This window comes from Alosa pseudoharengus, unplaced genomic scaffold, assembly GCF_046254945.1.
Source record: "Alosa pseudoharengus isolate Yale_2024_CS ecotype anadromous, Long Island Sound unplaced genomic scaffold, YU_APseudo_1.1 YU_APseudo_1.1_scf_3, whole genome shotgun sequence".
NCBI classification, from domain to species: domain Eukaryota; kingdom Metazoa; phylum Chordata; class Actinopteri; order Clupeiformes; family Clupeidae; genus Alosa; species Alosa pseudoharengus.
Genome location: NW_027468718.1, coordinates 574,794 through 586,613, shown reverse-complemented (window position 1 = coordinate 586,613; position 11,820 = coordinate 574,794). Strand labels below are relative to the sequence as shown.

Sequence of the window (11,820 nt, the reverse complement as noted above, 5' to 3'; positions counted from 1 at the left end):
TACACATACACCACACACACACACGTACATACACACACACACACATACACCACACACACACACACCACATACAATACACCACACACACCACATACAATACACCACACACACCACATACAATACACCACACACACCACATACAATACACCACACACACACACACACACACACACACACACCACATACACCACACACACACACACGTACATACACCACATACACACACACACATACACCACACACACACACGTACATACACCACATACACACACACACATACACCACACACACACACACACACACCACATACACCACATACACCACACACACACACACGTACATACACCACATACACACACACACATACACCACACACACACACGTACATACACCACATACACCACACACACACACACACACACACACACACATACATACATACGTACATACACCACATACACACACACACACACATACGTACATACACACACACATACGTACATACACACACACACACGTACACGCCAATGTAATGTGTTTAGACTATATACTGGATACATAATTGTGTTGTGTTGTGTGTTGTGTGTGTGGTGTGTGGTGTGTGTGTGGTGTGTGTGTGGTGTGTGTGTGGTGTGTGTGTGTGTGTGTGTGGTGTGTGTGTGTGTGTGGTGTGTGGTGTGTGGTGTGTTGTGTGTGTTGCAGTGTGATGCAGATCAGCCTGATCTGAAAAGAGTGACTGAAGTTCTACAGACTCACAGTGTGCCTCTGCCAGGTAAGGATAATGTGTGTGTGTAATGCACGTATGTGTGTATTGTGTGTGTGTGGTGTGTGTTATGTGTGTGTAATGTGTGTGTGTGTGTGTGTGTGTTTTAATGTGTGTGTGTGTGGGTATGGTGAGTGTGTGCGTGTGTATTGTATGTGTGTGTGTAATGTGCGTGTAATGTGTGTGTGTGTGTGTGTGTGTGGTGTGTGCATGCATGCATGTGAGTGTATGTGTGTAGTGTATGTACATGTGTGTAGTGTATGTACATGTGTGTATTGTATGTATGTGTGTGTGTGTGTATAGCAGGGTGATACAATGTGTGTGTGTATACATGCATAAGTGTTCGGCGACTTTTGTCCAAAAATCATATTTGAAGTTTGTTTGTTTATTAATATTAATATTCAAATATATTTTAATATTTATAAATAATATTTTGTCCATTAAATGCCTTCAGTAAGACCCATATTGGTATCAAACTTAAATTGTAATGTAAAACACACACAGTATGAGGTCAGACCCTGGATTAAACACACACAGTATATATATAAGTATATATACTCTTTTGATCCCGTGAGGGAAATTTGGTCTGCATTTATCCCAATCCGTGAATTAGTGAAACACACTCAGCACACAGTGAACACACAGTGAGGTGAAGCACACACTAATCCCGGCGCAGTGAGCTGCCTGCAACAACAGCGGCGCTCGGGGAGCAGTGAGGGGTTAGGTGCCTTGCTCAGGGGCACTTCAGCCGTGCCTACTGGTCGGGGTTCGATCTGGCAACCCTCCAGTTATAAGTCCGAAGAGCTAACCAGTGGGCCACGGCTGAAGAGCTAACCAGTAGGCCACGGCTGCCCAAGAAAGGACTGCGCTGCGAGCAGGGTATGGCAGGGTCAGAGGTCAGACCCTGGGTTAAACACTAGTGCTGTCAGTTAAATGCGTTATTAACGGCGTTAACGTAAACCTATTTTAACGGCGTCAATTTATTTAACGCGAGATTAACGTTCTTTTTGGTTAAACAAACTTTGTAGTTTTTTCACATGCTGTTCCAACAACTAGTAACGTTAGAACAACTACAACACACTGAATTTAGCTAGACCGGAAACTAAACAATACGCACTGACAAATGGAATGGAACGTTGTATGTGCTGCACGTACACGCCCCCTTTTAGGGAAAAGATGACTGATATAATGGAAACCTATGCTGCTGCATCAAAGTGGGGAGCGAAAAGGGTTTATACGTACTAAATCTTGAAACAAACGTGAATAAAAGGCACAAAATAAGGTTGGTGTAAGTTATCTGTGTGTTTATGGGATTAATGTGACCATGTTCCTATGGTTTGCTCTTTCTAGTTAACAGGAGTATCACGAATGTATCGATAGGCACAGTCAAACTGCCCGTGGCTGACACTGGAGCCTTAATGCAGGGGCTTACCTGAGCTTCAGCCCAGGGGCCTCGACCAATGAGGGGCCTCCTAATAATAATAATGATAATCAATAATAAACGGCGTGTCTGTATTCGCGGCGTCATTAGCCTACTCTGGAGCTAGCCTAAATAATTGAGCACATCGTACTGCTCTACAATTAGGCTACATCCATGCAGAGGCCCCTTGTCTTCTCCAATTCTAAAGTGTAACAACATGTAACAACGCAATAAATCCCAACGGGTGTAGAGGAGCTAGAGGAGAGTCTGAAACAGACTGACAAACTTATAATACAAACTACAACGACTGCAACGACAAACGAATGACGTGGATTCCTGTAACTGTCCATGAAAACAGAAGGCATAGCAGGTAGCCTAAATATCGTAGCAAATAGCCTGGAAATGAAACGGCTTTAAAAACATGCATTTCACGTGTCTCATTGGAGTGAACACAGAACATGGGCTGTGGCGCAAAGAAATGAATTAGTGATCTGCATCTCCGTTCACCAACAGCTAAGTTTGTATGTTATGTTTTCTCCATTGTTAACGGGAGATATGTCATGTACTGTAGTGATAATTCATGTTCACGTCACATGAGCCAGCTTGTTCTGTAGGCTAGTATTTCTGTCCCTCCCAAACTGCGTTAAACTGGTGTGTTAAGTAGGCCTAGACAGAATTTCAAAAAAACTCCTGGGGAACCCCCCGACACGACAAACACATGCACTTTTGAAAAGCTTTTAAACGTCCATATGTGTACCCATCTTTTAACTTGAACTTTTAAGCCTACAGCCAGTGTTGTAAAAGTTCAACGCTTGTTTTCGTGCAGTAGGCTAGCCTTTTGATAAGCGATGTCATGGGTTGGCTGACGTGATTCGAGGACTTCCTGTTTATATAAAGGTTTACATAGGCTGAATAATGATGGGCTACACTGCATGTTATTAACCAAAAGCGCACGCTATGTAAATAGGCGGGCAGATCGCGGGCCGGGTATCATTTAATCATAATTAATATTTGCGGTTGGGGGGGGGGGGGGCCTTAAAAAACATATAGCCCAGGGGCCTCGGGTGGTATTAAGGCGCCCCTGGTGGCTGACTATAACTAAGTTCAGCAAGCTTAACTTTACATGTCATAACATCAACTTACTAAACATAAGTCACACATTCATTCTATCTATTGTAATATGAACGTAGCCTATTTCCTACAACTACAGTAGGTGAGAGAATTGGCTATGTTATACTGAAGTTCCACAGTTAGCTAGCTAGCAAGCTAACCGTTTTGCATGGGATATGGTAAGTGTACATGCTAAATTTGTTCTCAACATGGGGTATTGCAAACGAATTAGGTTGGTAATGTACATAGTTTCGACATGAGTAAGTTACATAAACATAATTCTTCATAACTGCTTTGTTATAGTAGGGGGGCCTATGTGTCTAATTTGGGGGCCTGTGGGATTCGCATGTTAATTTTTGGAGAGTATTATATCTTTGTTCTAGGGGTTCTTAAGAGTAAAAAAAAACATGTCTCCATTTTTTTTGAAGGTTTTGAAGGACCCAAATCAAAGGTCAAATTCAGAAAAGGTCAAATATGGTGTTTTGTCCATAAACCTCACATTGCTGGTATTATAGCATAGGGTTTGGTGCCAAAAAGCAAAGATATTCTACAAGGTAGTGTGCAAAAGTGGGCCACATAAACAATATAACATTATAAAACATTTTTAGGCTGATGATTGATCTCTTTAACAAGAAATTGTGCCTAAAATTCTCGAAATTGTCCGCTAAAAAATAATACCGGTACTTCAATATCAATACAATCAATTCATGCCTATTAGTGTGCTTGAGTGTAGGCCTAGCCTGCTCTGTCAGTTCTTGTCTACACCCATTCAGAGCACAAAGTGCAGAGATCTCTGTTAAATCAAGTGTAATAGACTTAATAGACTTTTACATAGTACCAGCTGAAGTCTGTGCATTCCGTAGCTTATGTAAGTGTGATGAAAAGAAAGGCTAAAGGATCAGATAGACAAACAGACAGGTGTGTGTGTGTGTAACAGAGAGAAAGAGAAAGAGAGACACTACCAGCATGGATGGATTATGAACTTTCAGGCCCCTGGGCCCAGGTGTATTAAGGGCCACCCACTAATTGTTTTGCGGGGGACATTTTTAAAAATGTATTTGATGTGATTTCCTATATTCTGGTGCATTTTGGGGATGGCCAATACTTTAATTCAATCAGATTCATAGCCTATATGTTGATATGATGTGTTGACATTGAGGCAATGATTCCATGCAATGGCTTGGGCCCCCTGACTCCTTGTCTCCCCTGGGCTTGGGCCCGGTAGGCCCATGCAGTAATCCATCCCTGACTACCATTGACAGTTGGCTGATGATAGCTGGCAGTGATAGAATTTAGAATATCGAATAACCTGAAGCACATAGTGCTCTGTTCTTCATGGTTGGTGATATTAGTGACCTTCTAGCCTTCTACATTTGAGCAAGCACATTTTCATAGTCCATGGTGGCACAGTCTAGTTAGGTTATATTCTGAGGTGTGTCTTTCTGTTAGTCAGGTGATGGCACACATATTCTAAAAGAAACAGATTTTGGGCTATGTATCCAGTGGCAGATATGTGTGGACTGGTGAATAAACCATCACTAGAGACATATGCCAAATGTCTTGTTTTTGTCCATGAGAGAGTATAGAGATGGGGATCACAGATCAGCCAACGATTACATTGTTACAGTGCAGTTATCTTACAAGAGAACAAAGCAGTTTGGCACAGGAACTGCTACAAATCCACCTGTAACAGTGAGCATCTGCAGCATGCTAAGATTCGCTACTAGAAATCATGTGAAGCAGGCAGGACTCAGTGTCTTCAGAAAAGACGTGGTAGACCATCTTCTAAACCTGCAGCAACACCTGCAACTGCATCAAGTCCATCTAGAGGGACTTTGTACACTTGTTCAGCAGCAGCTGCTGCCAGCATAGATAAGTGTTTCTTCTATCAGAAGCAGACAAAAGAGCGTCTTCATGAGGTGTCCTCTTTCAATGCAGGCAACCAACCAAGAACAAGAAATAAGTAATATTTTGAAGTCAGGTAGCCAGTGTAAAGATGCTAGGATGGGGAAAATATGTTCATATTTTTTGTGTGTGTGAGCAGCTGCATTTTGAATAAACTGTTAGCTCTTTAGACAGGTATTATTACAGCTAGCATAATAGCATTGCAATAGTCTATCCTTGAGATGACAAAACATTAATTTCTTGGCATCTGGTAAGGAGAAGGACTTCCTTATCTTTGAAATGTTCCTTAAATGGTAAAATTAAGTTTTGGTGATCTGTTTTATGTGATTACTTAGTGCTAGGTCCTGGTCAATTATAACTCCCAGGTTTTTAACACTTGTGGATGAGGTCAGTGGAAGATCACTATATGTAGCCTGTAATGTGGATAGGAAATCCCTCATCTTTTTGAACCTAAAACCATGACTTCTGTTTTATCTGAGTTCAAAAGCAGGAAATTATTCGTCATCCATGTCTTTATAGCTCTTATACATGAGTCAAGTTTGGCTAACAGGGTTAATTCATCAGGTTTTATGGAGAGGTATAGTTATGTATCATCTGCTAAACAACAGGGGCCCCAGTACTGAGCCTTGAGGCACTCCATATTTTACCATAATCTTGGTAGATGGTTTATTATGGACCTGTACAAATTGTTGACGGTTAGGAAGGTATGATCTAAACCAAGCAAGTGCTGAGTCTTTGATGCCTATCAAATTTTCAAGCCTAAGTAGTATCTATGCTGTCAAAGGCAGCGCTGAGGTCCAGGAGGACCAGTATAGATACAAGGCTAGGTTTTTTTGTAGGAGAGCTTAATAACAGATGTCTTAAACGACTGCGGTACATGCTCTGACAGAATTATTTATAATCTAGAGCAAAACATTATCCAGGAAGGGGAGACCAGTCTTAAGAAGGTGAGTACAAATAGGGTTTAGTAGACTAGTTGTAGATTTTGATAAGGACATTGTGGAGGTGAGATCTAATATGTTGTGTATATGTAAATGAATTAAATGTTGTTTGAGGTCTCATCTGTGATTCAGTGATTTTGCTATCTTTCAGCAATGGAGTATGTGTATTTGGTGAAACTGATTGGTTATTGATCTTATCTCTAATTGTTTGACATACAATCATAATACTGACATACAATCATACTGTTGAAAATAATAAAATAAATGTTTTATGAACTTTATTCAACATAGCCAGTGATTTAGGTAATATTTATGGTGTTAATTATAGTGAAATATACAATTTAACAAAAATAGGGTTAAAACAGGTTTAAAAAAATGGAGACATAATTTTTCTCCATGTTCAATGACCTCTAAAGACAGTCCAACCACTCTCCAAAAATTAACATTTCAATCCCACAGAAACCACATAGGCCCCCTGACTATTAGTAAAATGATTGAATGTCCTGTGAATTAAAAATAGATGTAACGTCAACGTGTGATTACTAGCTGTCTATCAATGATATAATGTTAACTTGTTTTCCTCTATAATGGGACGTGATGCAGATTAAATGTATCTTTATGATGATGCGCCGTTAGTAGGCTACGTAAAGGCATGCTGCACACACTTGGTTGGGCTTACGAGCCGGCCAAAGAGTAGTAGCCTAGGCTGACGCATTAGTTGTGTGCCGCCAAAGATTTTATCATCGTCACTTGTTCTGTTATCAACATTCCTCTTTGGCTGCTACTATTTGCGATGCACTCTGCTTTCGACATTCATTTACATTAGATTCCATTCTTTTCAATACAACTCCGTACACCAGCATCGCACTTTGCAGCCGTGTAATCACGATTCAGTTATATTTGGTCGACGCTGCTCCATAAAATCCATTGTTCATCCAGTGTTTGCCTGTTAAAAACTTCGGCGCTGATGTGTGTGGCAAGTGACAGTGCACCATAGACTGTAGGCCTATAAAATGGCAGTGCACTCATGTTGAAAACTTCCTTATTTTCAACTGAACTCAAAGATAATGAATATAGTATGAATATAATATTTTCTGTTTATTATGCCCTTTATAATGTGGGTAGGCCTACATTTTGTGCACGCACTTCTGCGGTAGCATTTATTTCAGTTTATATCAGCTACATTTCTGAAGAATATTGTGTTGCCTCAGGTCTGCTGCACATCTTTTGAAATTTGATTTGATATAATCAAATAGACCTACGTCTTAAAGTTCAGTTAATAAAGTAACTTGCTTTGCTTTCATTTGAATCCCAATCAAGATACACAATAATTGCTTTATTGTTAATATGGACTCCTGGAAAGTTCAGAAATGCAAAATAATAGAATTTTAACCATATGATAAAATATGTGATTAATCATAATTAACTATAGGAATTCAGCGATTAATCGCGATTAAAATTTTTAATCGTTTGACGGCACTATTAAACACACACAGTATGTTCAGCTTCCGACATGTTTTATTCACTGTTGCTGGTTGTCACGTGGTATGTGACGTCATGTTTTGTTCGCGTCACAGCGAAATAGCCTAGTGGACGGCAAGAAGACGAATCAAATCAATGGGTTGTAATGGGACATATCGCACAGCTAGGAGATTATAGTGAGATTTAACCCTAGTCAATGGGACATATCGCACAGCTAGGAGATTATAGTGAGATTTAACCTTAGTCAATTTCAATTTAATATCACAAGAGCGCCAAAACATTGTACATCAGTGTTAAACTAGAATGTAATGCCAGAGGAATTACAATAGTGGATGGAAAGCTGCTGGGTTAATGTTGGTGGGGAGATTCCTGAAAAAAAAAACATTGAATCACTTAATCTTTGAGTTCATACAAACCCTTGTACCAAAAAACCTTGTGCGTCAGGCATTCTTGAGATATCACACTCAAGGTGGGTTTGGCCTTGACATTTGACTTAATCATTCCATACAATCCATACAAATGTTCACACCAAATTTGAAGCATGTGCGTCAAGCCGTTCTGAAGTTGTGACACAAGCATGAAAGCTGGCCTTTGGAAAATGTAATTCAGAGTATGCAATGCAAGACTACTGTACCTGCAAAACGGGGCTTTCAGTTGGTGTTGATGACTGCTCATTCTGCAGCCAGCTAACAATTACTTTGTCAACGTTAAAATAATTGAATCAACATCGCACTGCCACATTTATTCTATATCACTTTTGCACCCATCATTAATATTAAAGCAACGTTGAAATTCTAACTACAGATCAATGGGATTTCAATGGTATTTCCACTAAAATGAATATTGAAACAATGTTGAAATTACAACCAAACTAAAGATCAACGTGATTTCAGTGGTATTTCAATTGATATTAAACCTCAGTAAACCACTATTAGCCTAATCTGGCAAAATATTGGGAAATTCATATCCTGCTTTATCTACAGCCAGGATAAATTTGGCTAGGCCTAGGTATGTCTTGTTTAGGCTACACAAGCTTGCATAAATAACCATTGACAACTTGTTATCAGTTAAGCAAGTGCATTTATTCACTCTTCATCTAGAAATTCGTGTGTACTGTGTTTTCCTGCCATCCATAGCAGTTGCAGTCAGCCTGATCCTTCAGTGGCAGAGTGAAGCGGCACCTAACAGAAATAGAAGGGGGGGGGGGACAGCTGTTAGATAAATATGTTCAACTGAGCAACAAACTAACAGCTAAGCCTACAATCAAGTTATTTTACGCCAGTGGTTCTCAAACTTTTTCTTTCATTCCCCACTTAGATCAAGGGGGCATTTTTAAACCCCACCTGTCCCTCATCGCTCTAAATCAGACGTTTCAGCGATTTCACTCAAATTCTCAAAGGCATAATACTGTCGCTATCGAGGCGCCTGTCCCATACCTGAATGCAGTAATCTTAGATCTGCTAGGTGAGGTAGGTGCTTGTCTTAGCCTTGTAACTGGAGATTTAACTCATTGAGCCACTCATACAAACGTAGTTCAAAACGAAGGCCAAGTTTCAGCCAGTGATTGTTTGCCATTTGCCTCGTCAGCTGGCAATTTGAGTGCTTAGCTAGCTGCTACCGCCTCCACTGCACACAACCGCGAACCTAGAAACATGAACTTACTATGTTGCTAAGCTACAAGTTTGAAGCTAACGCCAGCTTGCTTACTTGATTAGCCGAGTCGTTTTAAACAGACTTCACACACTCCATTCAAATACAAAACACAAATATTTAACTTACATTGGGTGTGGTAGGAAAACGTCCGTTTCGTCGTCGTTTGTTGGACGAACCAGACAACAAGAACGTAAACTTTCTTCAAGAGGATGCTTGACAGCAGCAGTGCCTGTAGAATCGGTAGGAATCAGAGGCAAGGAGAACGCTACTGCGCATGCGCACAAGTTCATTACGGGATGTGTAGTTTTAGGGAGCCCCAGATTGTATGCATTAGGAGCTGAGACCGTTGAATTCACAGGTGACACCTGTGCCAGTGTTCTAATTAGCCCGGGAAATTCTCTGGGAGCTTAACAAGCGCAGCTGGCTTTAGGCCATTATGACATCACAGCCATTCAAGTCTATGGGGGAAAAATTAGCTTTTTGTCATTTTTAATCCCCTATTTCTCAAAAAGTATAAACTTTTAAGAAAATCTGAAAAAGTTACTCTGTTGTCCAACTCCAGACCTACAAAACGGTTATTTCAACATGTCATGCACTGTAATAAGAAGAAGAAGAAGCCAGGAGATTTCAAGATAGTGGATTCCATCCACTATAACAATCAGAGCCCATGAGTAACAGTAAGGTCTGTTTACATGATAAATTAATAAGTTAGTTAGGTGTAGAGAAAAGAACATGGTGTTTAAAGCCACCTGAGGTGTATGTTACAAAGAGGTGGGATGGGCATGAATCTTATTTAGGGTCAGAAAGTTCAATAGTCCAGTGTAGGAAATGAATTGTCCAGGGGGATTAGGAGTTGTCATAGGGCAAGTAGTGGGTCGCTAGGCTGTACAGGCCAGGAATCTGGGCAGGGGGACAGCAACAGGTGATGATAGGGCAGTAGCAGGGATGGGACTTCAGGTGAGATGAGCCACCTCTGCTCTCCTATAGAGGCAGGAGTGTGTGTGTGTGCGTATGTGTGTGTGATTAGTAAGCCACCTCTGCTTTCTCCTATAGAGGCAGGAGTGTGTGTATGCATGCGTGTCCGTGTGTGTGCGTATGTGTGTGTGTGTATGCGTATGTGTGCATGCGTGATTAGTAAGCCACCTCTGCTCTCTCCTATAGAGACAGGAGTGTGTGTGTGCGTGTGTGATTACCTCTGCTCTCCTATAGAGACAGGAGTGTGTGTGTGCGTGTGTGATTACCTCTGCTCTCCTATAGAGACAGGAGTGTGTGTGTGTGTCTGTGTGTGCGTATGCGTGCGTGTGTGATTACCTCTGCTCTCCTATAGAGACAGGAGTGTGTGTGTGTGTCTGTGTGTATGCGTGCGTGCGTGATTACCTCTGCTCTCCTATAGAGACAGGAGTGTGTGTATGCGTGCGCGTGTGTGTGCGTGTGTGTGTGTGTGTGTATGCGTGTGTGTGTATGTGTGTGTGTATGCGTGCGCGTGTGTGTGCGCGTGTGTGTGCATGTGTGTATGCGTGTGCGTGTGTGTGTGTGCATGTGTGTGTGCGTGTGTGTATGCGTGCGCGTGTGTGTGTGTGTATGCGTGTGTGTGTATGCGTGTGTGTGTATGTGTGTGTGTATGCGTGCGCGTGTGTGTGCGCGTGTGTGTGTGCATGTGTGTGTGCGTGTGTGCGTGTGTGTATGCGTGCGCGTGTGTGTGTGTGCGCGTGCGTATGCGTGCGTGTGTGATAACCTCTGCTCTCTCCTATAGAGGCAGGCTTGCGGCTGCAGCAGTTGTACAAGGCTGGCTTTGACAACAGCGCCACCTACAGGCAGCGTAAGGAGCAGCGTCTGCAGGAGAAGAGAGACCGCAGCGCCCCCCCACAATGCAACGGGGCCAAGAGACCACGGCAACGGCAGCAGACCAAGCCCTCGTCTCCTAGCAGCGCCTGATCGTTATGGGATGGCAAACACCAGCCCCTCGTCTCCTAGCAGCGCCTGATCGTTATGGGATGGCAAACAGTTGATGGGAACAAATTCAGACTTTTATTTTCACAAGCTCTCACTCTGCTGAGCCTTTCCGATTTAAAAACAGTTGAAAAAAGAGCCTCAGTCAGCCTGTGTCACGCTTTTGGAACAAATAAAACAATTTAAAAAAAGAGCCTGAATCGTCTGTGTCATGCTTTTGGAACAAATAAAACAGTTTAAAAAAGAGCCTGAATAGGTCTGTCACGCTATTGGAACATAAAGTGGCAGAGGGGGATTTCTCAAAGGCAGAATTAAGAAATCCAAGATAAGTGAGAAAGCGAGGCTTGACCTAGCGTTTTCTGGTCATCCTAGCTCATCACATTTCACTAACCAATCCAGGATGAGTAGTAGCGACTAGGAGCAGCAGGTGTAAGTAATTCAGGATATGTGCACGTTCTCGTTTCTCCTACATAGAACCCACGGTTGGAATTAAAAAGACGCAGAAAATAGTGTCATTCACACAAAGTGAACAACCGCTTTTGATATAGACTAATAGTGAAGTAAAGCTTTTCTTTTTTGAATGGGGAATCATGACT

General features: G+C 41.7%; 1 protein-coding gene across 1 annotated transcript in view; it reads left to right on the top strand.

Annotated features, from left to right (window-relative positions):
• The window catches only part of wdr4 (WD repeat domain 4), a 36,667-nt gene extending 25,221 nt beyond the window's left edge, over positions 1-11,446 (top strand). Inside the window, exons 10-11 of the mRNA XM_076262894.1 lie at positions 703-772; positions 11,028-11,446. Coding sequence (XP_076119009.1) covers positions 703-772; positions 11,028-11,209 — 252 coding nt within the window. The 3' untranslated portion in view covers positions 11,210-11,446. The remainder of the gene's footprint in view (positions 1-702; positions 773-11,027) is intronic.
• The last annotated feature ends 374 nt before the right edge of the window (positions 11,447-11,820 follow it).